Genomic DNA, 27,368 nt, shown 5'->3' on the forward strand with positions numbered 1-27,368 from the left:
AACAGCATCATTAAGTTCGGATAGTCTGTTGGATTTTTGGATAAATTAGGTTATTCTGTTCTCTTTTGTTTGCGATTTGTTTGGTATTCTGGAAATAAATACTTAAAAGTAAGCGGTTGGGGCAACTGCATCCCTCCTGGAATATCTGGGTTACACCTGCTTAAAACAACTAGCAAAGTTAGGATCCAGGCAACTTTCTTTAAATGTTTTGAAGGGGTCTAGCCTGGTCCAGAACACAAGTCAATTCCCCCCCAAGAATATCTTCGGCAACCACTATTTTAAATGACTGAAACAGCCCCAAAGACCAACTGAGTGGTCCATGTACCTGCGTACTGTATGTGCTGCAGTGCTGTATAATCCTCTGCATTTCCTCATGGACCAATTCAACACATCTTAAACTGGGCTCCTCCAAGCGTTTGATTTGTCGTTTCACTAACAACTCAAAAGAGATTTCAGGGACAAAAAGTGCTGGACGTGGACCCTAAACAAAACAGAACTGGTAACAATTCATTCTTCCAGAGGTTAAAAAAAAACATTGTTTTAAAAAAAAAAGAGCTGGACAGATCAGTAAAGACACACAATGTGGAAAGGATGTACAATTAAAATCATTGGGGATTTTGTACAATTATCAATGAGGATGTTTTGCATTTTGTAATAATGAATAGAGAAAATGCCATCATGATGAAAGCAGGCAAGCATATCAAGCATGTGTAAGGATGAAGGAAAATAAAGTACACATTGCAAAACTGGGCCAGCAAAAGGCAATTGCAATGGAAAGACAACATTTTCCTAGTTATGCTGAATACTCACAGTGGCATTTCTAATTGCAGTGAGAATGTCAATAGTGTTGAGACCACCTAACGCATCCACTGATTCTAAAGTACGTCCGAAAGTTTCATGAAAAATGTAGCATATTCGCGCTCCACCACAACTAGAAAGAAAATGAAACTGAGAATGCAAGGCAGTTCTACAATCACTGAAATCCTTTAGTGAAACCACATTACACAGAAATTGTTTTCCATTTACTTTTTATGCAACTAGCAGTACCCATATCCAGATTCCTCAAGTATCACATTTACGCCATATTGGCATTTAATTAGTTGAAATTGTACATTCACTAAAATAAATGCAAAAAACAACAGAACTAGATAAAATTTGCTAATTAACACAATGACAGAAATGGAAAAATAGCAATCAATAATTTAAGAAATGTTTTCTTGGATTCTCCATTATGCTAGGTTTCTGAAAATAATGTATGTCACCTATACGTATAATATACTGAATACATCTAATTTGAGTCCAACAGGTACAAACAAAAGGGAGGTAGCTACATACAATACTTTCAACAGCACCTGTCATGACAGTGTAGGTCATGTTTGTGTCAAAAACTATGTAATATAAAGGAGAATATCACAACTAAATCTCCTCCAGCTATGAGTTAACGTATTTCTCTTGCATTTGGAAATCAGACATTTGGATGTCAGTGCTGATTTGGTTTAACCTAATGCAACTGATATTTTACTAAGGATGGCTAAATGAGAGTGCCTTTCCATCCAGGAGCAGGGCTTTATATCTCTAAACATTGTAAGTGATTGGTTCACTTTTTTATTTTTCTATAAATTAATGTTGACAGCTGCAGCCGTTTAAGGAGTTGCTACATGTCTTATTTAACACTTAACAGACAGAGCTGTCATAAGTTAAACACTAGGGAAAATTTTTAATTATCTCATAGACCACACGTATTAACAGGAAGGGACTCATTACAATGTTCTGGCCCACCAATGAGGTCATTAGGCATCATAGTTTTGTCATCCTAAAACAAAATGAACCATTGAGTTCATATATTATTTTTTAATCTATATTTGCAACATTTTGTAGAAAAATACTTAGCAAAGTTAAATCTTAATAAGTGATATCTTTATAAGTTGAAATAAGTAGGTTAATAAAGTATCAGCATGCTTACAGTTCTGAAGTTTCAATATATTTTGCTGTTCCCTCAATTGTGTGGCAATACTCGGCTGCAAACTTGGTGATGAGCTGCAGCAATGTTGCACTCTTGTCCCCCACTGGTTCACCGTAGCTGTTCAGTAAAGACTGATACTGAGCAGCAAGGACATTTATTCTGGTCTTAAGTTCTGGTAAGCAATCTCGGATATGGTGCATTAGCAATCTGCAAAAATAACATTAAACATTTTAATAAAATTCTCCTAGGACTAATGTTTTCGGGAAAATAAAATTACATTTAATTACAACACTCAATTCCCGCTGTACACGTGCTTAATTTTACAGGTAGGACATCTAATTGTTACGCGTGTCTGGTACAGGTAACTCCTATTCCTTGAAGAAATCTTAATGTAAAGACCACCAACATTTTTAAGAAAACCAGCTAAACCATGGTAAGTAATGGTAACCGTTGGAAACAAGAAGGAAATATAGCAATTATGATGGCAGAGACACTGCCACAGAATTTAACAGAAGCCACTGAGGGCTACAGTGACTAGACAAAGGAGCAACCACTGGAACATAACATTCACAGAAACAAACTTTGCACTTTGGTTCCTTTAGAAAGATATATCAGTTTAGCAAAATATTACCTATTCAACGTTTTGGCCAAATACTTGGTTCCATTTCTGTTAGCAAGAGAAGGGTATTTCTTCTGTAAAAAAGCATGCTCATCCTTTAAAGCATCTGCTACAGTTTTCTTATTGTTGATATCTAGCTGACTCCTGAAGGATATACACAAATATGTTTGAAATTGGAATACGCAATCAATCCCCGAAGAAACTGGAGTAAGCAAAATGGTGTATTTTCGTTAATGTCAACATATTCTAGTGAAAATGCAACACATATGCAGTTTCGCTTATCTCAAAACAACAGTAAGCATGCATTATAATTTTTCTCCAGCTCCAACACGTTTGAGATCTTGATCTCAACAAGTTTGCAAGGATATGGAGGTAAAACATTATGCTTTCCTTTCTAACTGCAGTGAAAGCAATGTTGTTGGCAAAGCAGTGGAACAGGAAATAACCTTTCCAGATTAGAAAAAGATAAGACAGCCTCAGCCCAGTCCTTTCCAAATGAGATAATTACTATAAAGTAGACGACCCAGGAGGATTCTCTTGTTGCTCCGTACGCTTAGAGATGTAGAAATGTAACTAACATGAGAAATTCAGCATAGAAGCTTTTCAAGACTAAAGCAGAATCTGCTTCAGAATCAGAATCAGAAACTGCTACACATAAATAGGGCACGTCTTCCCACCCTCAATTAAACATAATTCGTTCCTAACCGAATACATAGAGGCCTTTTATGATTGAGAGATCAGACAAATGACCTACTTCAAAACCTCTATGAACATTGCTGAAAATTTTGACTATTATCTGGCATGACCAGTCTTAGACTTTTCCTTTGATTTCAGAGAAGGAAATTATTGTCTGCGTGGGCCTGCTCCCTTAAAATTTCTCATATTAAAAATTATTTGTTCATCTTCCTTTGCACCTACCTCAGCTTTTACTGTTCAATTATTATACCATGAACTTCCAAAAAAGATTAAAAATTATATATCTTCATTACTCAGAAGTTCATTGTGTTCCTTGAGCAAATAGATATTGAGATAAATTGTTGTCTATTGAAGTATTTTGCTTGTCTATCAGTGACAAAGTACACATCTGTAAAAGTGGCAATTGATTATGTGGGCAGTTATTTTGTCACTATCCTACGTGTAGATTTTTGGTACTCTTCAAGTGGAATGTTATTTTAATTTATATTGTAAGATGTAGCCATTTGACCAAAAGTAGCTCTTTAGCCAGCTAGTAATGCTTCAACAAGAAGTGTAGAAGTTAAAATTCAATAATAACTGGAAATTGTTATATACCTGCTGACAATTCCAATGATACCCAATTTGACTGGAATAACTCTTCCCATAAGCACGTCCATAGCATCAGTGCCAGCATCCATAAGATCCAGTTTCGTGATAACAGCAAGCGTTCGCCGTCCTGTATTCAGATGGATTGAGACAATGCAATTGATGAAGCGTTTCAATGCAGTGTAAAACACACACTAAATTAAAAATTCATATTCTCCTTCTCCTGCACTCATCCCTCACATTTTCTCTTTCTTACATCTCATAACAGCATTAGTAAAGCATGCATTATATTTCCAGGATATTTCTGAAGAGACATGTTAACAGAGAATGTACAGTGGATGGCAATCTCCTTTGCCAAGAAGCCTGTCTGGGACTGGTGAAAACAGTCTCTCAATCAGAGGGGAAGCTAATCCGTTTCGATGCCTTTGAGTGTATTGCTCAAGCTTAGAGGTTTTCATTATAATGCTGTTATGGGAAGCCCAAGAGTGATCCGAAAATAGGTCTGTAGGTTTAAATTCTGATGCTGTCACTAGAGGTCTGTGCTCTAGAGATGTTGTTTTTCAACAATCTCGTCTACCATCTTACCTTCTGGATCTGCTTCCCTGGCAATTTTAAGTGACTCAGAGGTTGCCATGTCAGTATTGGCAGCAGTGACAGATAAGATGATTGAGTTTGGATTGCTGATGTAGCGTAGTATCAGGTCTTTTATCTGCACTTCTATGTCTCGGGGTTGATCACCCACAGGTACCTGAAGAGATAGTGTTATGTTGAATATTAATTTTTAAGAAGTACCAGAATATGGATCTGTGTCTTCTCAAAATAAAAAAGACAAATTACGCCATTCAGAACCCCAGACTATAACTTTTCACTGCTGGGACATGATCAACATTAACATGGTTCAGAAACAAATCACCTCTTTGTTCCCTCAGCAAGAGAAGTGATGCATAAAATATGGGATTCAGAATAGAAATTATTTTTTAAAATGCTGTTTTAAAGTTTCAAAACCTCTTGTTCTGGAAACTCTGATAACTGTAATATACATTTGTTCCAAGTAATCTAAATTCTAGACTTGGAACTTTAATCTACAAACACAAGGTCAATACTTGAGGCAGTTTGTCTTGAACAGGAAAAGTATTGCCAAACAAATAAATATATTGGTGGCTGCCCATAGCCAGATGAGGAAAATGATTAAACTAATATTATAATCAAATATATGAAGTTTAATTGTAATATATATTTCCCTTTAGAGATATTAAATAAATTCAAATTAACATCAAATTTGCAAACTTTTTTGGGTTTATTTATCGGATGTGGGCATCGCTGGCTGGGCCAGTATTATTGACTATGCCTAATTGTCCTATGGTCTTAGTGACTCACTGGGGCTATTTCAAAGCACAGTTAAGAGTCAACCACATTGCAGTGGGTCACGTATGTAAATCAGAGCAGGTAAGGATGACAGATTTCCTTCCCTTAAATGGACATGAGTGAACAGATTTTGTTTTTGTGATACTTGGCAGTGGTCACAATTAAACTACCTTCGAGTTCCAGAATTTTTTCTGAAGTCTGATTTTTTTTTGTGATCATCTTACATAGAGTTATAAGCACAATACTGAAATAACTGTTGTTTGCATCAACATAATAAGCATGACAACAAGGCAAGATTTGTTGTGCTGAAAATAAGTCGGTTACTACACATTTCTTTTCTGGAACATTTCAGTAATGAATTGTTTTGATACCGATGGCAAGTTTTTATCATTCAGCTTTTCCTCCATTTTATGTAGTTTGTAAATGCAACAGTGTGGCAGTGAACTAGATTGAGCAGAATAAATTCCTGATTTAAGTTCAGTTAACTGACCTCAAAAAAGGTAATGCCAGAGATGGTTTTAATTTGCTTTTATATTTTGGATAGGGAGAGAGCAAGAGGGAGTCACCCCGTCTACTATTCATGATATCTGTTCCATAACACAGAGTCATACAGCATGGAAACATGCCTGTTGATCTAACTTGTAATAGCAACCAAATTTCCCAAACTAAACTAGTCCCACTTGCCGTTTGGCCCAAATCCCTCTCAACCTTTCCTATTCAAATGTCTTTTAAATATTTTAACTTTTTTAGATTAGATTAGATTAGATTAGATTACTTATAGTGTGGAAACAGGCCCTTCGGCCCAACAAGTCCACACTGCCCCACCGAAGCGCAACCCACCCATACCCCTACATTTTACCCCTTACCTAACACTACGGGCAATTTAGCATGGCCAATTCACCTGACCTGCACATCTTTGGACTGTGGGAGGAAACCGGAGCACCCGGAGGAAACCCACGCAGACACGGGGAGAACGTGCAAACTCCACACAGTCAGTCGCCTGAGGCGGGAATTGAACCCGGGTCTCTGGCGCTGTGAGGCAGCAGTGCTAACCACTGTGCCACCGTGCAGCCCACAAACTGTACCTGAATTACCATTTCCTCTGGCAGTTCATTCCACATACAAACCACCCTGTATGAAAATGTTATCCCTCAGGTCCTTTTTAAGTCTTTTTGCTCTCACCTTAAAAATATGCCTCCTAGATTTGAACTCTCCTATCCTTGGGAAAAGGACATCTGCCATTCACCTTATCTATACCCCTCATGATTTTAAAAACCTCCACAAGGTCACTTCTCAACCTACGATGCTCCAGTGAACGAAGTCCCAGTCCACCCAGTCTCCCCTTATAAGTCAAACCCTGCAGTCCTGGCAACATCCTTGTAAATCTCTCTGAACTCTCTTCAAATTTAATAATATTCTTCCTATAGCAAAGTAACCAGAACTGTACACAGTACACCAAAAAGTAGCCTTAGCAACATCCTGTACAACCTCAACATGACTTACCAACTCCTATACTCAATAGTCTGAGCAATGAAAACAAGCATGATAAACACCTTAACCACCTGTCTACCTGTGACGCAACTTTCAAAGAACTACGTACCTGAACCCCTAGGTTTCTGTTCGACAACACTACCTTCTGCCACTCCTCAGGCCGTTGGCCCAATAGATCAAGATCCCTTTGTAATTTTAGGTAACCTTCTTTACTGTCAAGCAAGAGGGAAATTGGATTCTGTGAAACAACTGCCTCAGATGAACAGCTTTGTCAATGTCAACCTTTTCTAAGAAAAATGGTCACTTGGGCACTTCCACGGAAACATATTTTTCCATCAACTTGCGCCAATAACCTCTGGAGAAGGTGGGGCTTGAATCCAGTACACTGGCTCAGAAGTAGGGATATTATCCCCTCATCCCTAGAACTATAACCTTGCGTGTTTAGTATTTTAGGGCAGGAAAGAAGGAAGCTGTCAAAATAGGTAGAAAAAGCAAGTTAAATGAAATAGGACAGAAACAGCTAATGAAAGATTGGATGCAATTCATGCTACCTTTCACAGTAATTATTGGATCAGTTGTGCATGGTACCTTGATGAACGTTAATTAACTATAACCAGCAAATTCCAATAGCTCTGGATGACTGTGACTGTAGGAACATACCATACCTTTGTCATTCCAGGAAGATCGACAAGTGTTAAATTAACCACATGCGGTGAGAAGATCCTGAGGTGAATTGGTTCAATACTAATACCCTGCAACAGTAAAAATGGTATAAATGAAATAGGAATGCACAATATTAAATATAGGCTTTGGAAACCATTACTTCATTCAAGTTTTAAGAGCAGTTTTGGAGGATATATTTGCCACTTTCACAATGTTTTAATTTCATTATGCTTTTCTAGATCAAAGTGTTTAGTCTGCTATGCATTTCCAGTTTTAATGACTGCCAACATTAAATATATTTTCTTTTGAAACTGTGGTGTTCAAAATTCATTTTGAACATCAATGAGATAATATATCAGAGAAAGAAAACACCCATTCAACACAGAGATGAGGAGGATTTCATTTCCTCTCAGAGGGTGGTGATTCTGTGGAATTCTTTGCCACAGATGGCCGTCAAGGCTGGATTGTTAAGTAAATTCAAGGACGAGATAGACAGATTTCTAATCATTAGGGAACCAAAAGTAATGTAAATAAAGCAGGAATGTGGAATTGAGAATTATCCAATCAATTGTGATCACATTGGATAGCAGAGCAGACTTGATGGGCTCACTAGTCTACTCCTGCTACGTGTAAACAAAACCAACTGTACAGGTTTTTGCATTAAGTTTATGGAGTTTGTGCCTCATCCCAATTGATTTGTATCTTTACCTTATTGCCACCAGAAACTCTTTCTGTCTCATTTTCTATTTCTTGCCTTATTTCATCAAAGTCAGTGTAGAGCTGTAAAGGGATAAATAATGAAATAGTTAAGGCATTGACATTGTAATGGATTGGTTTTTTCCTCACCCCATTCAAACCAGCAAGAAATCATCCACCATAAAAAAAATTATGTTGTATTAAACAAGGCTTCCTCAGTTTGTTAATGGGGGGGAAATGATCAAAGTTAATGTCTTTCATATTAAAAAATACTGAAAGACATATTAGATCAGTATGTTATCTAACTGACGCTGTCTTTCTTTAAATCATTATGCAGTACCCTCAGCTGAGAGTGCGGATTTACAGGCATCAGAACAAAAACAGAAAATGCAGGAGGTAGTGAGCAAGTCTGACAGTAACTGCAGAGAGATGAAAACAGTAAACATTTCAGATTTTACCTTTCAGCATAACTGATGTATTTGAAATAATAACACTGATTTTCTCTCCACAAATATGCAGTGTGTGTGGAGTATTTCCAGCATTTTCAGTTTGTTTTTGATTTTCAGCATCTGCTGTATGCTACTTTTGTATCAATAAGAGTGGAGAAACGAATCAGTTGCAATTATTGTTTGAGACTACTATTCAGTCATCTCTAGTGAAAATAAGTATGTGTAAACATGGGACTGGCTCAGGGGCAATGTTTCCCTTCTTTTGTCTTCCCTAGCCAATGCACTGAATACCTTGCAGTCTTTTATTAATTATATCATAGATGAAGGGAGACTGGGCAAGTCAAGCCTTCAGTAAACTGAGAGAAGGAAAAGTAGGGAAATCGTCAAAAAGGATAGTCAAAATAATTTAACTACATGATTCATCTGGGTTCTGCTGCAGTTAATAGTGTTGCGCTCCAGAGTTTCACTAAGTGCAGTTTTGTTTTTGATTCACTCATGGGATGCAGGTGTCACTAGTTGGGCTGGCATTTAAATTTCAATTCTAGTAGCCCTTAAGGAAATGGTGCTGAGCTGGCTTCTTCAACCACTGCAGTTCACACAATTTAAGTAGACCCACAATGCCACTGGGAAAGAATTTCAGGAGTTTAGCCCAAGGAGCTATGAACCTGCACTCCAAGGTCTCTTTGTTCAGCAACACTCCCTAGGACCTTACCATTAAGTGTATGAGTCCTGCTAAGATTTGCTTTCCCAAAATGCAACACCTCGCATTTATCTGAAATAAACTCCATCTGCCACTTCTCAGCCCATTGGCCCACCTGGTCAAGATCCTGTTGTAATCTGAGATAACCCTCTTCGCTGTCCACTACACCTCCAATTTTGGTGTCATCTGCAAACTTACTAACTGTACCTCTTATGCTCGCATCCAAATCATTTATGTAAATGACAAAAAGTAGAGGGCCCAGCACCGATCCTTGTGGCACTCCACTGGACACAGGCCTCCAGTCTGAAAAACAACCCTCCACAACCACCCTCTGTCTTCTACTTTTGAGCCAGTTCTGTATCCAAATGGCTAGTTCTCCCTGTATTCCATGAGATCTAACCTTGCTAATCAGTCTCCCATGGGGAATCTTGTCGAACGCCTTACTGAAGTCCATATAGATCACATCTACTGCTCTGCCCTCATCAATCTTCTTTGTTACTTCTTCAAAACACTCAATTAAGTTTGTGAGACATGATTTCCCACGCACAAAGCCATGTTGACTATCTCGAATCAGTCCTTGCCTTTCCAAATACATGTACATCCTGTCCCTCAGGATTCTCTCCAACAACTTGCCCACCACCGACGTCAGGCTCACCGGTCTATAGTTCCCTGGCTTGTTGAAGATAATCCTGGCTTTGATACAGGATGAATGTTACTTGCCACTTGTCAGAACCTGTTGCATTTGGACATGGATTACATCACAACTGGTGCTGAACACTGAGCAATCATTAGCAAAACTCCCACTTTTTAACCTAATGATCGTGAAAAGGTCATTGATGAAACAGCTGAAGATGGTTGGGCATAGGAAACTACCCTGAGGAACCCGTGCAGAGATATCCGAGAGATGAGATGACTGATACCCAACAATTACAACAATCTTCCTTCAGGCCTGACATAATTCCAAGCATCAGAGAATTTTCCCAATTCCCATTGAGTCCAGTTTGGTTAGGGTTCCTTAATGCCACATTTAGACAAATAATTTCTTATGTAAAGACCTATCACTCCAGCATAAGGAATTCAGCTCTTCTGTCCATGTTTGAACCAAAACTGTAATGAGGTCAGAAGCAGTTTGACAGCACTGCTTGTGACACCTTCCATCACTTTGTACATAATCAAGAGTAGATGGGTGAGGGGGTAATTGGTTAGTTTGGATTTGTCCTGTTCTTTGTGTGCAGGTCATATCTGGCTAATTGTCCACACTGTTGGATAGATGCCGTTGTTGTAGTATAACTGAAGAGTTTGATTAGGGGTGCCACAAATTCTGGAGCACAAGAACAGTAATATTGCTGGAATGTTGGCAGGGCCCATAGCCGTTGCATTTTCCAATGCCTTCAACTTCTTGATATCTTATGGAATGAATTCAATGGTTGAAGGTTGGCATCTGTGATGCTGAGGACCTCTGGAGGAGGTTAAGACGGATCATCACACAGCACTTCTAAGAATGCTTCAGTCTTATTTTTTGCACTGATATTCTGGGTTTCCTCATCAGTGAAGATTGAGATATTTGTGGAGAGTCCTCCTCTGGTGAGTTGTGAACTGTCCACTATTATTCACAATTGGATGTGGCAGTTCTTATTGGATGGTTGTGAATTTGCTGCTAATACTATTTGGCATACAAGTAGATCTGTGGTGTAGCTCCACCAGGTTAACACCTAATTTTTACATGCCTGGTGCTGCTTATGCCATGCCCTCCTGCACTCTTCTTTGAGCCAACGTTCATTCATTGGCTTGATGGTATTGGTAGAGTGGAAGATTACAATTCTTATTTGATGTATTACCTAGTTTCAGATTTTGGGTCTACCTTTTATACTCATATGCCTTAAAACGTTCCCAATATGAAATAACCTAACAGCAAACAATGAGCATACCTTGTGTTTTGTGTGAAGAAATTTTCCCCATTCTTCTGCATCAATTCCTTTAAACAAAGTTAAAAGAAGTTAAAATATAAAAAAAATTAACTCGACATGCTTTTTTTAAGTTAACAACAATGATTAAATTGAAATAAAGGTGAGCAAATTATAATGGTAAAATGCAACTACAATTATTTCTTAAAAAATGACAAAATAGATCCAAAAGAAATCTAAACAAGTTTTAAAGCTGGGAGATAGAGCTCATTTTCCAGGCTACAAATTAACAAATTAGTCCTATTATCAAATGAGATACAAACATACCCTAACAGAACCATTATTAGAGCCAATGAGCTAGATTCTATTCCATCCATTACAAGTTGAGAGTTTAAGTTGCCACTTGTATTGATATTTTCTCCCAATTCATTCCTACAAAAGTCCTTCACTACCATACAGAATCAACTGATGAGTTAAACAGTATTAACTGAACCAATTATATGAATCATGTTGTAATATGTAGCAACTACATTATCTTCTAGCATTGCGCAAACTTAATTCAGTCTCTTTCTGTCTTACTTCTAAACTAAGTCAGATGTCACCCAGCACCAGGTTTTTAGTTCAACAGATTTACCTAAAAGCACAAGCTTTCAGAGTGCTACTTCTTCATCAGGTGATGTCTGTTGTACTATATCCTGATGTCATGTGACTTCTGGCTTTGTCCACCTTAGTCCAACACTGGTATCTTCACATCATGGCAGACTAAGGCAATACAAGTCTCATAGTAAAGTCTGTTGAAAACTTGGATTCTGATGCATTTATAAAAATTAGCAATTTATTCAGGAAATCAATGTTATAGAATATAGCCGCCCCGTATGCAAAAATTAGCAACTGTATTAGCAGAACCAAATTGCAATATTGTGCATACTGCTAACAAACCTTCTAAAACTTTGCAATCATTCCCAAACTGTTTTGAACACATGTAGCTAAACAGATAAAGAAAAACATGTAATAAATCCAATATTCTGTACTAATTTCAAGACTAGTTGCTTTTTAACAAACCTGTTATTCTGAATAGTTAACATCTTCAAAATTGGAACACCTGAGTGATTTTTCAAGCCAGGATACCTATCACTGTTCAGTCAAATGAGTTATCACAGGATAAGTCACATAGCATGCTACTTAATGGAAGAAAACATCTTGAGATAAGATACTAGAGTGGAATCAGGAGCAATGCGACACCTTCAAAATTCTCATCGTCCTCACTAAGATAATGTAATTTTGCCCTGGTCAGATTGAAGCCTTGATGGATGTTCAAGAGATCAAAGAGTCATCAGCTATAATTCAGTGAAGTGAAGCAATGTTAGCAGGGATCAGCCATACTTGCTAAAGTCACGCCCAAAAGTTCTACGAAAGGGCTAGTTTCAATTTCTCTGTACTTCTCCAAATTCTCCTCTTCTTTGCTGATATAATAATGTGGCAAAAGCAATATTCCTCTGAGACCCAACTCTGCAAATAAATTTCAGAACGTTCTGAAAACTAATGGAAACTTGGTCTCAGTTTTGTCAATAACTCATGTATTTATAGCTAAAAACTTCAATTAGTGACCTTCATAAATCCAACATCTAAAGGTTAGAAATGGTCTTCAGAAAATAAGTTCAACACTTCATTTGAAGAACATTTGAAGTTCAACATTTACTCAGCAAAATAATTCAGCATGTTATAATCTCTTTTTTTTCCCAAAATAATGTTACTTTGGATTCAATCATTCAACTAAACAGGAATCAAATCTGGCACACCAACAGGCAGTATGGAAACAGTTGACAGTCCTCTAAAAGCTTCATCTTCTCAAAGAAAATTAAACTTTAAAGACTAGGTTGACAAATTATCCTAACCTCATACTTAGCCCAAAACAGGAGCCACCTACACTAAAGAAAAATAAATTGCCCTTCACTTTTTCGTCATGAATCTCTGGAGAGGACAGCCTCTTCATTCAAAAAAATGCTCCACATCATAATTCCTTATATTTTTTTCCATATAAGACAGACCGTGACTATGAGACCTGTAATACATGACCCCTTAAAGGGATGGGCTCTCAAGACATGATGCACCTGGAATAAACAATTCAAAGACAATGTGATGTCTTGAGACAGGCCAATAACCTACATTCTATGGAGAAGAATTTTATCATTCACTCAAACCCATATCAATTACACTCCAGGATAAATGACCTCTTCCTGAGGACTGCACCTAGCTGTAACAAAAAGCCTATAAAAAGTTAAAAGTCACACACCAGGTTATAGTCCAACAGGTTTAACTGGAAGCACACTAGCTTTTGGAGTACCATTCCTTCATCAGGTGGTTAAAGGACAACCACCTGATGAAGGAGCGGCGCTCGAAAGCTACTGTGCTTCCAATTAAACCTGTTGGACTATAACCTGGTGTTTGTGATTTTTAACTTTGTACACCCCAGTCCAACACCGGCACCTCCAAATCAAAAAGCCTGTAGCCATTCTTAGATCAACCCTCAGTTGCATTTCAACGATCATGCAGTCACTACTTTAGATCATTGTTTTTCCATAAGGTGGAGGTGCCAGTATTAAACTGGGGTGGACAAGGTCAGAAATCACATAACACCAGGTTATAACCCAACAATTGAAATCGCAAGCTTTCAGAGCACTGCTCCATCGTCAGATGAAGTGCAGAGAAGCACAAAGGCACAGAATTTACAAGCAGAGAGATCAAAAGATCGTACAACAGGTGCGAGCGGAGTGTCAACAGGCCAAATAACAAGTCTCTGCAGGCAATCAAAAATGTCAGACGGTGTGAGTAAAGTGTCAACAGCTAAATAGCAAGTGAAGGGCTGACCCTTGGTCTAAGTAATTGAGCCAGAGAGATAATCACAAAAAATTAAAAGCATATTATCATTTTTGATCACCTGCGGAGACTTGTTATTCAGCCTGTCGACACTCCACTCACACCATTTGTATGATCTTTTGATCTCCATGCCTGTAAATTTTGTGCCTGAGTTCTTCTCCTCACGTTACCTAATGAAGGAGAAATGGTCCGAAAGATTATGATTTCAATTAAACCTGTTGGACTATAACCTTGTGTTGTGTGATGTCTGACATTGTTTTTCCACATTAACTGTGAGCATTCCTTTCTTCATCTTTCATAATCTCTCCACTGTTTTGAGCCTAAGTCGTCAACAGGAGACTGGTTAGAAAGTTGAAGATCCTGGTGAGGTCAAGGAAGGCCATATACAGACGTCATTGCAGCTTTCTGCATTTTCCTTGGACTTGTCTTGCTCAGAAAATCATGTCCACTTGTGCCTGTTGATGGACAGAATGTGGTGTGCTCAGAGTTCTTTAGCCAGAAAGCAATCAATCAGTATATTCTTGCCAAGAGTGCCTTTCTGCTATATCTTAGCACTTCTGCAGGAATTTTGTTTGTAAAAGAGCAGCAGCAGGCCCCACAGCCCACTGAGCCTGCAGCTGGTAATGTTATTAGTTGACAGATGGCCATTCCAATTTCATATCAGGCTGAGGTTGTGCTGAGATGGTGATAGCTAGCTTGCTGTAGGATTTGGTTAAGGGCACTCATATTGAGGACAGAGTCTTCGTTGAAGAAATCCTCAAATTAGCCCTTCCACTGAGGGCTGTTTCTCTGCCCAAGTGTCACCATGTTGTTAGCTCGCAGTAGGGGTAGGTCCTTCGATGTTTGGGCCATTGGTGGTCTTGACTGTGCTGAAGACTTCATGTACGTCATAGCTGGCAAGGATTTTGTTCCATCCACCATCTGTTCCTTCAGTCATGGGACTTACGCTGGAGCTCAGCATTGTGATTTATTTGTCCTCGTCATTCTCACTAAATCAGTCTTGATATTTCCTGATTAAGAAACCCAAAGTATCTTCAGTGATGCTCTTTATGAAGGATTTAAGTGAATAGCAGTTACTGTGGGGATGAAGTGTCTCCTGTTCATTAAGCACCATTGGTTGATTGTGAAGTGCTGACCGAATCCTTGACTGCACTGATGAGAATTGCTCATAACCATCACTTTAAGATAATTCAAATGAAATCAGGCACATTGAATTACACTGAACTTCATATTTCTCCTCCCATCTTAATGCATCTCACTTTATTAACATATCCTTTCATTCCTTATTCACTTGTATACTAACTTAACGTTCCTTTAAATGTACTGCTGTTTTTCACCTCAGCCACTGTGATAAGTGGTGCCACCTTGAACCACACAGAAATCTTTCCTGCATTACTAGCAATTATCTTTACAATCCTGTGTTTAGAATTTCTATACAAATGGAAATATCTTTTGCAAATCCCTTCACTATCACTCCTGTCACTTATTTGAGTTCTCTTTTCAAGGGACCAGTCTGCTCTGCCTTTCCTAACAGTTGTTCTCTTGTAGCTCTCATATCATCCTTGCAAAATCTTTATTATACAATTCTGAGTACTTCTGAAAAACGAAGTTTGTGCGAAGATTTATAGCTCAGGTGCTCGTTGTTGTAGTTCTGTTCGCCGAGCTGGGAATTTGTGTTGCAGACGTTTCGTCCCCTGTCTAGGTGACATCCTCAGTGCTTGGGAGCCTCCTGTGAAGCGCTTCTGTGATGTTTCCTCTGGCATTTATAGTGATTTGTATCTGCCGCTTCCGGTTGTCAGTTCCAGCTGTCCGTTGCAGTGGTCAGTATATTGGGTCCAGGTCGATGTGCTTATTGATTGAATCTGTGGATGAATGCCATGCCTCTAGGAATTCCCTGGCTGTTCTCTGTTTGGTTTGTCCTATAATAGTAGTGTTGTCCCAGTCGAACTCGACAAGCAACATGAGTTCGACTGGGGCAACACTACTATTATAGGACAAGCCAAACAGAGAACAGCCAGGGAATTCCTAGAGGCATGGCATTCATCCACAGATTCAATCAATAAGCACATCGACCTGGACCCAATATACCGGCCACTGCAACGGACAGCTGGAACTGACAACCGGAAGCGGCAGATACAATTCACTATAAATGCCGGAGGAAACATCACAGAAGCACTTCACAGGAGGCTCCCAAGCACTGAGGATGTCACCTAGACAGGGAACGAAACGTCTGCAACACAAATTCCTAGCTCGGCGAACAGAACCACAACAACGTCTGAAAAACATTGTTACTGTAAATGTTACAGCTGGCCAGGGCTGTCACTAACATATTCAAAGTCCTTAAAAAAAGCGTTCCTCTGCTCAAATGCACAAAATGTTTAATCAATTATTTAATATCACTTGATTTGTACCTATACAGACGTAGCATAGTTTATTGCTGAAAATGTGTTGCTGGAAAAGCGCAGGTCAGGTAGCATCCAAGGAACAGGAGAATCGACATTTCGGGCATAAGCCCTTCGGAAGAACTGTTTATTTAGTGTATGGATTCTTCTGTGGATGAAGAACAGTAGAGGTCCTTTACAGGTCTGTGAGAGTGTTGTCCTGAGCTGGGGTAGGTCGAATTGCAGGGATTGTAGGTAGCGGCGCATGGCTGCAAGCGTGGAGCGAAGGATCCGGAGGGAGGTCTTTTGCTGGAGGCTTCGGATTTGTTGTAGGTACTGGTTGTCCTGGTTGGGTCCAAATTTTGTTGGTCTGAACGTAGTCCGGAGTCCGTGCAGGATCAGTCGGTCTCCTGTTCCCTGGATGCTGGCTGACCTGCTGCGCTTTTCCAGCAACACATTTTCAGCTCTGATCTCCAGCATCTGCAGTCCTCACTTTCTCTCTAGCATAGTTTATTCCCAGGCTTCCTCAATAACTGCTCTGTTACGAGTTGCACCAATTACTCATCCTATGATAAAGTTTCGAGTGATCACTGGAGACCTTTGTTGTGGGAGAAAGTGTTGGGTAAATTCTCACGTGGAAACTACAGCCTAGGACCTGTGCTTCAAAACTTTTCTGCATCCTATTTTATCTAGAAAAAGCCTCACTTCAAACTTTTAATATCAACCATAATAAAACACAAACAGACTTTTATGTAATTCAAATTCAAAATGGTTATCCTTTAGAAGTGTAAAACTAAAAATGATCCAAAGCCATGCAAAGAACAGACACGATGCACAGAAACAGGTAAACAAAGGAAGCGGAAACCTTTGTGAAGCTGGCCATAATTTTTCCACATGGCTGTGTCTGTAGTTAGAGAAACAGCATAAGTGTTAAATGGGTGTCTGCTTACAAGATGCTGATTTAAATTAAATACTTTCTCCCTCATACAAAATGAAAGAGATACAATAAATATTATTCATACATTACCTGTAAGAGAAAAATCAAGAATTAAATAGCCCAAGTTTCACCTGACATTTTTATTTATTAAATGTCAAGAATATTTAGAGAATCATAAAATTCCTACAGTGTGGGAGCTGGCCACTTGAACCATAGAGTCTCCACCAACCCTCTAAAGAGCATCCCACCCAAATGGGATCCACTAATCGATGGTGACAACTTGTATTTATATAGAACCTGTGATTGTCAGGCTTCTACCAATCAAAGTGAAATCCCTTGTGCTGTTAGCCCTCTCCAAGTATATTCCCTTATGTTCCTTATGACAAACCCCATTTGTCAAATGTGTTATGAAGATGTTGGTGTACTGTATCTTTAAGAGGATTAAAAGTCAGCAGTGACAGCAAGTATTCTAATAAGAAACAATGTAACATTTGGTTCAGATTAGATACCACTGGCTGAGTTGCTATGAGACAAAAACAAGTTTGAATTCGGCAAATCAGTTTAAATTATACCCTGAAAATACCAAATTCCAATCAAGTTTGAATTTAGGATATTGACAATCATAAAAGCCAATGACACAATCTGATGCCTTGGGGATACAAGACTGGGGAAAATTGAACATTTGGGAGGAGAACCGCCAAGCCAATGACATCTGCAAACTGCCCAGAAAAATAGCTCTCTTAAAAAGGTACCTTTATCGATCAGTAACCTGTAAAGCAGAATCCCTAAGAAGTAAAATAAGACCGGAATACAGAGAAGAACCGAAAGCTGCCTGGTTTTGAGATAAGAAATTTTGTTTTGTAAATCTTAATTGGGAATTTTAATGGGACTAATACTGTAGAAGAGGAAGATAAAAGATAGGTTACAGGAAGGAGGTGTAAATAGTTGTTTGTTAATTACTCTGTTATACTTTTAAGAAATAAAGTTGTTAATTTTTACTTTAACTAGTTCTTGGCCTATAGAATTTTCATAGATTACTGCACAGGATAAGTCTTTTCTGTGTTTCTGGATTAAATTGAGCAGGACGATGTACCCCATGTCACAACGGATTGCAGGCTTTAAATTACCACAGCGAAAGTTAAGCAGGTTCAAGACAAGCCAGAGGTTTTCTGCAGCCAACTTCCATAACTGGGGTCTCTATATAGAGCTCCTTGGACACATGTGGAGAAATACATTGTTGTACATTACTGAGGAGTGTCCCTTTTACAGACTAAGAGGTGGACTAATTACCATAAAGCCATCAAATGAGGGAGAAATGTTTGGCTCCAGGGATTTATGTTTACCAAATAAATAATTCATTTCTATGCATCACACAACAACTGAAATTTTAAATCATGGGGTGGGTGGGATAAAAGGAGAGATGTCATAGGTAGGGAGTAACATCGTTGAAAGTAAGGGGAGTAAGAAAGGGGAGTTAAAGAAGCACGGTGGCACAGTGGTTAGCATTGCTGCCTCACAGCACCAGGATCCCAGGTTTGATTCCAGCCTCGGGCGACTGTCTGTGTGGAGTTTGCACATTCTCCCAGTGTCTGCGTGGATTTCCTCCAGTTGCTCTGGTTTCCTCCCACATTCCAAAGATGTGCAGGTCAGGGGAATTGGTCATGCTAAATTGCCCATAGTGTTAGGTGCATTAGTCAGAGGGAAATGGGTCTGGGTGGGTTACTCTTTAGAGGGTCAATGTGGACTGTTGGGCAGAAGGGCCTGTTTCCACACTGTAGGGAATCTAATAAGGCTTTCAATATAATAAATGGTGTGTTTGAACTAAAGTCATGAAAACAAAAAATCTATCCCATAAAATCATGTGTTCAACTCACAATGTAAAAGAAATTTAAGATGTTATATTTTGTGAAATTAGAATATCTTCTAAATCCTACAGCTTGTCAATAACTTACAGGTTGAAACCTCAACAGTAATCCTTCCTGATTCATCACTACTTTGAAGCAAACAGCATGCTGCTTCTCAAATTCTTGGCTTTCACAGCAAAAACAAAATGAAAAATAAAAGATAATGTAAATCTACTAAAGGTCACATTATCATTCAAGAAATAATTCATTAAGAAATTCTATGGCAAACAGAATTGTCATACTATTTTCTAATTTACCTAATTTCTTTGTGATAAGTCTGGATCATATTCCTAGATAGATTATTTTTATTTATTTATGGGATGTGGGAATTGCTGACTAGGATGGTGTTTATTGCCTATCCCATTGCCCTGGAGAATGTGGTAAGCAGTTTCCTTTGAACCGCTCCAGTTCGTGGGATATAATAGCACCCACAGTGCTGTTAGGGAGACTGGCTGGATTTTGATACTGCAATAGTGAAGGAAATGGGTCCAGTCGGGATGGGATGTGACATGGAGGAGAATTTGCAGAGCGTGGTGCTCCCATGCATCTGCTACCATTGTCCTTCCCTATATTAGATTTGAAGGAGCTTTGGTATGTTACTGCAATGCATCTTATAGATGGCATACACCATTGCCACTGTTCAACAATGGAAAGGAAGTCAATGTTTAAGGTGATGAGCTTCTTGAGTATTTTGTCAACCCATCCAAGCAAGTGGAAAATATTCCATCACATTCATGACTTCCATCTGGCAGGTAATGGACAGACACTGGGGAAACAGGTGGTAAGTTTACTTATCACAGAATTCCTAGCGTCTGATTTGTAGCTACTACATTTATTTGGTTGGTTCAGTTCAGTTTATAGATAATGTAAAACTTCTTCCTCAGGTGTTTATACTGAAGAATTTAGCAATTATAATTTCATTAAACATCAACGGGGCAATGGCTTTTACGGGAGATGTTTGGTACTTGTGAGGCATGAAGGTTACATCAAACGGACACTCTTTGAATTGTCCCAAGTTCAACTTCCAGTCTCTGCTAATGAAGTAATTGCAGGGTTTCTTGTGTGGCTGCTTGATAATCAATATCATTCTGAACACAATAGAAGGAAGGTGCAGAAGCCAGAGTAATCATTAGTATGACTGTTCTGCTCGCCACAGAATTTCTCAAAGTGATTTGTTTTGTGACTGATAATGTGCCCAAACAGTTTAGTTGTAATTAGCAACTTCTAAAAATACAAATAACTTCAATGAATTGGATTCGGTTTCAAACAAATGTGGCCACTGACGGAATTTGGATTAGCCTGCAAATTTTCAGTGATATTACTAACATTGGAAGAGACATTATGTTTATGGTGTACAAGTATAGTAGGGCATCAATGTTAAAATACATTTTGAACTACTAAGCTGTTTAGTTTCCAAACTCAGTCATAGAGAGAAAACTGGAGTCAAACTATCAGATGAGGATTTGAACTGTTAAGAGTTTGAAGCTCAGCAAAATACAATCAGATAAAATCAGCATCATTATTCTCAAATTTCTGTCCAAGGCTGCTGAACAAACTTTATGTAAATTATTACAATGTAAATTTTAAAAGACATACCGTCATCATCGCCTGCTCCTTTCCGCTGGTCCTCAGGGGAAACATTCACTAGCTGCAGTATTAACGGCCTTCGAGTGACAATACCAGTGCCTCTGGGGAGCAAGTCCTTACCTACCAGACTCTCCAGTACTGAGCTTTTTCCGCTGCTCTGTCATGAATCACAAAATAGAAACAGTCTGTTAAAAAATGATAACATATAAGGTTGTGATGTACAGAGTTTGCTCCAATTCCCATTACTGGCCTTTGCAAAAAAACATATATTGGAGTAGCAGGGCATATTTCACCATCGTCTAATATTTCTGCTAATTTGAGGCCAGTTCCAGTGACAGAACTGACATATTGTTCAATTATTTACTTAAGCCAGTAAAATCATGACTTTGGCTCTCAGCAGAGTTGTAAGGTGAAAACTGAGGAAAACAAATACAGAAGCGTAAAAAAAGACTTGAAATTGTTTTTAAACTAGCATTTAAAATTGAAGTTTTCAGTGAAGCATATGGTCATCTGATCTCTCGCCATCAGTAATCGGGATTTCTTTTCGGAACTGAACTTACCTGACCATGCTTAACCATTTTTAGAATTCTTTAAGGTAACAAGCAGGATAGGTGAAGAGAAGTCACTAGTTGTAATATATTTGAATTTCCAAAAAACATTTAATGAGTTACTGCACATAAGGCTACTTAATAAGATTAAAGCCAATGGTGTTGATAGTAGCGTGTTAGCATGGATAGAGGACTGGCTAACTAATAAAAAGCATAGCATTTGGATAAAGACAGCTTTCTCAGGACAGCAACTTGTAACAAGCAGAGAGCACAAGGATTACAATTATTTAAAATATATAGGAATGACTATGATGAGGGAAGTTTTCAGATGACCCAAAACACAGTTGGGAAGGCAACTTTGGGGATGACACAAAACTAAGTGGGAAAGCAAATTAGAAGATGGTACAAAGAATCCACATTATATAGGTGGGGTGAGCGAGTGGACAAAATCTTGTCTGATGGAGTTTAATGTGGGAAAACTTGAGGTTAGGTATATTGGCAGGAAAATAGAGGAGCTGAATATTATTTAAATTGAGTATGACTGCAGAAAAGTGCAGCATAAAAGGGATTTTGGTTCCACATTTATGAATCACAAAAAAACTGGAATACAAGTTTTATAGGTAATAGAAAGGTAAATAGAATGTTGGTCTTTATCACAGAAATGCAGAGGTGTAACAGCGCAGGAGGAAGCCATTCCTCCCCTCAGATCTGCACCAGCTGATTAAATGAGCGCCATTATGTACTGCCAATCTCCTCCTTCTTCCCCTTACACCTGCACATTATTTCATCCAAGTAATCATCCAATGCCCCTTGAATGGTTATTTGGTTCAACCTCAATAAAATGCAAGATGACGATGAAGTAAATATTTTACTCATGAGTCAAAATTCAGATAGCATCTGACCAGTGTTGTCCATGTTCCATGAAATGTGCTAAAATTAATGAGATTCTGCAATCGTATTAAAACATGACTGAGAATATGACTGCACTGAGCCTTGAAATCCATGAATGGATGCAGTTGACAAATGAAACTGATGCAGATTATACTCTTGCATTAAAGAAATTATCTTGTCAGTTTGAATATGCAATAGACATATAAATCAACCTTAGTGACATGTTCATAGAAGCCTAAAGAACAATAAAATTCAGGTCACGTTTTTGAGCAAGAGAGATAAGCTGATGTGGAAGCAGGCATGTAATGAAGCCACAGTCATGGAAATGTCTCAGATAGTCACAAAGTGGAAGGGAATTCCTTCCCTGAGCTGGCCAGGGAATTCTTCAAGATTATTACCATCATCCATTCATGGGATGTGGATGTAGTTGGGTGGGCCACTATTTATTGCCCATCCTCATTTCAGAAGAAATGAAGTATTAAAAATAGGGAAGTCTTCGTAAAACTATACAAAGAACTAGTCAGACTATACCTCGAATACTGCGAACAATTTTGGCCCCTTTATCTAAGGGCAATGGAGGCAGTCCAAGGAAGGTTCACTAGGTTGATCCCAGGTATGGAGGGATTTTCTTTTGAGGAGAGGCAGTGTAAGTTGGAATTGTACTCACTGGAATTTAGAAAAATGAGATCCAACCTTACTGAAACAAACAAGATTTTTAGAGAGCCTGAAAGGGAAGATGTAGAGAGGCTCTTTCACCTTGTGGGATAGGCTTGGACCAGAGGGTATATTTCTTCAGCCAGAGAGTGGTGAGCCTGTGGAACTCACTGCCACAGAATGCAGTGGAGGCAGGGATGTTAAATGTCTTCAAGGCAGAGATTAATAAATTGTTAATCTCGCAAGGAATTAATGAATACAAGGAAAGTGCAGTCAGTGGCATTGAAATGCCCATCAGTCATGATTGAATGACGGAGTGGACTTGATGGGCCGAATGGCCTTACTTCTATTCCTACTTCTTATGGTCTTATAATCTCAGAGGAAGGGATCACCCATTTAAGATAGAAGAGGTGGAATTTCTCTCAGAATGTAATGAATCTGTGGGAACTCTTTACTGTAGAAAGCTTCTGAGGATTGATCATTAAGAATATTCAAGACCAAGATAAACAGGTTTTTAATCAATAAGGGAATCAAGTGGTATGGGGAAAAGGCAGAAGAGTGGAGTTGAAGATTATCAACTGAGTGACAATCTCATTGAATTGCAAAGCAGTCACGATGGCTGTTCCTACATCATATGATCTATTGCATGGACCTCATACTTCATCAGCTCTTCCGATATATGGCATCCATACTTAATCTTCAATGCTCAATTGTAAATATCTTATCCTTGGATTCAAATCCATGTCCTTGTGCCTTTCCCCAACTTTATAACTTCCTTTAGCTTCCCAACTCTCTGAAGCCTCTGTACCGCCCCAATTCTGCGCTCATACACATGCCAGATTTTCAATGATTCGAAAACAACAGCTCTTTTTATCAGTTGGCTAAGTCCCAAGTTCGGAAATTCCTAAGCTCTCTATGCTTCTCTGCTCCTTAAGCTTCTTCACAAAAAACTACTCGTTGGCTAAGTTTCTGTTTTCTTGTACTAATATGCTTTCTGATATGAACATTTTGTCTAATCTCGCTCCAGTGAAATACTATAGTTCATGTTGCATACATATTACCTCTAACATAGTAAGATTTTATTATGTTACATTTGAGTAAGATAACTTTTAAAAGCATTGACATTTCTGTTTCAAGCATGGTTTCTGTTCTTAAAAGAGATTCATATGTTTTTTTTCAAGATCACCTGATTTTTAAAGTGCTTTACAGCCAATTAAGTCCTTTAGAACAAAAGCAAGATACTACAGATGCAGGAAAATCTAAAATAAAAACAGAAGAACACTACAGATATTCACGTTAGGTAACATCTGTGGTTTCAGGTCAATGAATTTGATCAGAAATGAAGAAAGATAGAAAAGTAAGCGCTTTTAAAACAGTGAAAGGACAGTGTTTTGCAAGAATGACTGTGAGGGGGGTGACATGTTGCCAAGGAAATGGTTCCTTCAGAATATTAAAAGGGAAAACGAAGATGTGTTTAGTGACAATAACATAATGGAGGTGAAAAAAATGCTATGAGCATAATCTACCGAATCCAAAGGAGTGGAGGGAGCCAAGGTGAAAGCAAGGGAAATAAAAACAGAGTAACAACAAATAGCATTTGAATGATCAGATATGTTTTTTGTGAAACTAATATTGGCTTCAAAACCAGTTCTAACTCCCCTATCTTCATTGAAACAGTGCCATGAGATTTTATATATCTACCTGAGCAGGCTTTAATTTTTTCCCCACTGACCCTGTCACACCGTATAACCCAGGGCGTGAGTACCTATGTACCAATGAACCCCAAAGGTTGCTTTAATGTCTAGCCCAAAAGAAAGCATCTCAGATGGTGCAGCAAACCGTTAATACGAGATTGACTGTCAGCCTTGCTCATATCCTGGAGTAAGACTGGATTCAAGATCCAGAAGCAAGGATGCTATTCACCAGGCCACACAGGAACACAAATCAAGTCAGAAGAAACAACAGTTTTTTTTAATAGAACAAATAATGTAAAACAAAAGTGTTCTGATGGAAATTTTACGAAGAGCTAAATAGAAAAAAAAATTATTTAAAATTGGTTATTGAACTGCTAACTAGGGGACAGAAATGCATTCAAGAAGAGAAGGATAAATTCATAGATGTTTTTAGGCAGATGATTTCAATGCCATATTAGAAATACTGCTTGGAGAAAAATTCTATAACACCTCTTAAAAAGGAAATGATAATACATTCTTTTTAAACTTTATAACAATGAGGGAACGGAGCAAAAAACAGAGCGATATGTCTGTAGCCTCTTTTCTCACAACTGTCATATTCTGTGATTCTTAGTATGTGAGCAAAGGCATTAACCTTTGTTATGTTTCCCTAGTTACAACGGAATATTCAACCTAGCACTCATAACAGTACTCAAATGTGATAAGTTTTTTTTTCACTAATGGGATATGGGCATGTCTGGCTAAGCCTGCATTTATTGCCCATCCCTAATTACCAAGAGGCTTGCACAAAAGAAAATTTGAAAAAGAAATACATAAACGTAGGCAAGAAGCAAGGAGCAGGATTAGAATCAGAAGCTAGGTGCAAGAGTCCAGAAGATTGTGTTGATTGGTCACTGCCAAGATTCAGAACATTTGCTCTGGGCTGAAAATGAGCAGGATCCACTGGTGATGGACCATGTTAATTTCCAATGACACAGGTAAAACTATACTCGAGCTGAAAATGTGTTGCTGGAAAAGCCCAGCAGGTCAGGCAGCATCCAAGGAACAGGAGAATCAACGTTTCGGACATAAGCCCTTCTTCAGGCTTATGTCCGAAATGTCGATTCTCTTGTTCCTTGAATGCTGCCTGACCTGCTGCGCTTTTCCAGCAACACATTTTCAGCTCTTATCTCCAGCATCTGCAGTCCTCCCTTTCTCCTCTAAAACTATAGTAGACCTGGTAATGTGTAACAAAACAGAATTAATCAACAATCTCAGGTAAGAATGCCCAGGTGACAGTGGTTAAAACAAGGGAGAAGTGCAGATCCACGATTAGTGACTTGAACCTAAATAAAGGTAACTATGAGAGTCTTAAGGCAGGAGTGAACCATGAAGTTGATTCAAGAGTAGAACAGTAAAGTTGCAGTAGCAGACTGTTAAAGAGATATTTAATAACTCTCAGCAGTAGTTTATTCTAGTGAGAAAGAAAGGCTCTTTAAGAAGATTGCATCATCACTGGCTAAATAAGGAAGTTAAGGGTAGCATTATATTGAAAGAAACACCGCGCAAATCTACAAGCCTGATGAAGGAGCGTCGCTCCGAAAGCTAGTGTGCTTCCAATTAAACCTGTTGGACTATAACCTGGTGTTGTGTGATTTTTAACTTTGTACACCCCAGTCCAACACCGGCATCTCCAAATCACAAATCTACAAAGATATGGATAGGTCAAAGGACTGGACAGATTTTTAGAAGCTGTAAAAGATAGCTAAAAAGATATTAAAGATGCAGAAAGCACCTGCGAATATTTGAACAGGAAAAGAGTAACTATAGCTAATGCTGATCCTCCAGAGAGGGCTAGAGAAAGAGGTAGTGTCTGGGGAATTGGTATTGAAAAACAAAGAAATGGCAGAGGTGTTGAACGGGTAGAAGATTTAGAAAACATCTCAAAGATAATTCAAAATTAAGAGGTGACAGGGAGGGATGCAAAATCAAAATCAAGGAAAGGTGTTTGGAAAACAATTGATAATACACTGATGTGTCCATTTGTACTGTGCAAGTCAACAAGCAAATGAAATTGTAGCCCTCAAAGTACTTGGTGCTCCAACCTTAGTTACATTCACTTTTTCTCTGACAACTATGGTAGGACTTATTGAAAGGGTTTTAATAGGTCACTCAAACGAGTTTAGGGGGTCTTTGAAGAGCAGTTAAAGGGATGAAGTAGGTTTGAATATGTGAAGTATGATAGAGAGAGCGAGAGAGCGCGAGAGAGAGCGCGAGAGAGAGAGCGCGAGAGAGAGAGCGCGAGAGAGAGAGCGCGAGAGAGAGAGCGCGAGAGAGAGAGCGCGAGAGAGAGAGCGCGAGAGAGAGAGCGCGAGAGAGAGAGCGCGAGAGAGAGAGCGCGAGAGAGAGAGCGCGAGAGAGAGAGCGCGAGAGAGAGAGCGCGAGAGAGAGAGCGCGAGAGAGAGAGCGCGAGAGAGAGAGCGCGAGAGAGAGAGCGCGAGAGAGAGAGCGCGAGAGAGAGCGCGAGAGAGAGCGCGAGAGAGAGCGGCGAGAGAGAGCGGCGAGAGAGAGCGGCGAGAGAGAGCGGCGAGAGAGAGCGGCGAGAGAGAGCGGCGAGAGAGAGCGGCGAGAGAGCGAGATACACAGAGACAGTGGAGTCAAGAAATAAGCTTCATGCTGTTATCTGTGCTGCTAACTGAACTTTGATAGCATCCAGCGAGCGCTGGCAAATATCAGGCACACTAATGAACAGGTTATTGATGGTGTGAAGGTGACTGAACACCAA

The 27,368-nt window shown here is 39.0% G+C and overlaps 1 protein-coding gene across 5 annotated transcripts in view; it reads right to left on the reverse strand.

Annotated features, from left to right (window-relative positions):
* Positions 1-27,368, reverse strand: part of dnm1l (dynamin 1-like) — a 68,509-nt gene that overhangs the window by 29,295 nt on the left and 11,846 nt on the right. For 2 of the 5 annotated variants that reach the window (XM_043709253.2, XM_043709251.2), the window contains exons 2-12: positions 20,827-20,974; positions 17,255-17,293; positions 11,156-11,202; positions 8,091-8,162; positions 7,385-7,471; positions 4,449-4,611; positions 3,873-3,993; positions 2,595-2,726; positions 1,964-2,170; positions 811-931; positions 326-481 (exon numbers count right to left, since the gene is read on the reverse strand). In XM_043709253.2, coding sequence (XP_043565188.1) covers positions 326-481; positions 811-931; positions 1,964-2,170; positions 2,595-2,726; positions 3,873-3,993; positions 4,449-4,611; positions 7,385-7,471; positions 8,091-8,162; positions 11,156-11,202; positions 17,255-17,293; positions 20,827-20,974 — 1,293 coding nt within the window. The remainder of the gene's footprint in view (positions 1-325; positions 482-810; positions 932-1,963; positions 2,171-2,594; positions 2,727-3,872; positions 3,994-4,448; positions 4,612-7,384; positions 7,472-8,090; positions 8,163-11,155; positions 11,203-17,254; positions 17,294-20,826; positions 20,975-27,368) is intronic. The other 3 variants (XM_043709254.2, XM_043709252.2, XM_043709256.2) reach the window with 2 other exon arrangements.

Source organism: Chiloscyllium plagiosum, unplaced genomic scaffold (assembly GCF_037043375.1).
Source record: "Chiloscyllium plagiosum isolate Xiang-an unplaced genomic scaffold, Cpla_swu_hap1 HiC_scaffold_19, whole genome shotgun sequence".
Lineage (NCBI taxonomy): Eukaryota > Metazoa > Chordata > Chondrichthyes > Orectolobiformes > Hemiscylliidae > Chiloscyllium > Chiloscyllium plagiosum.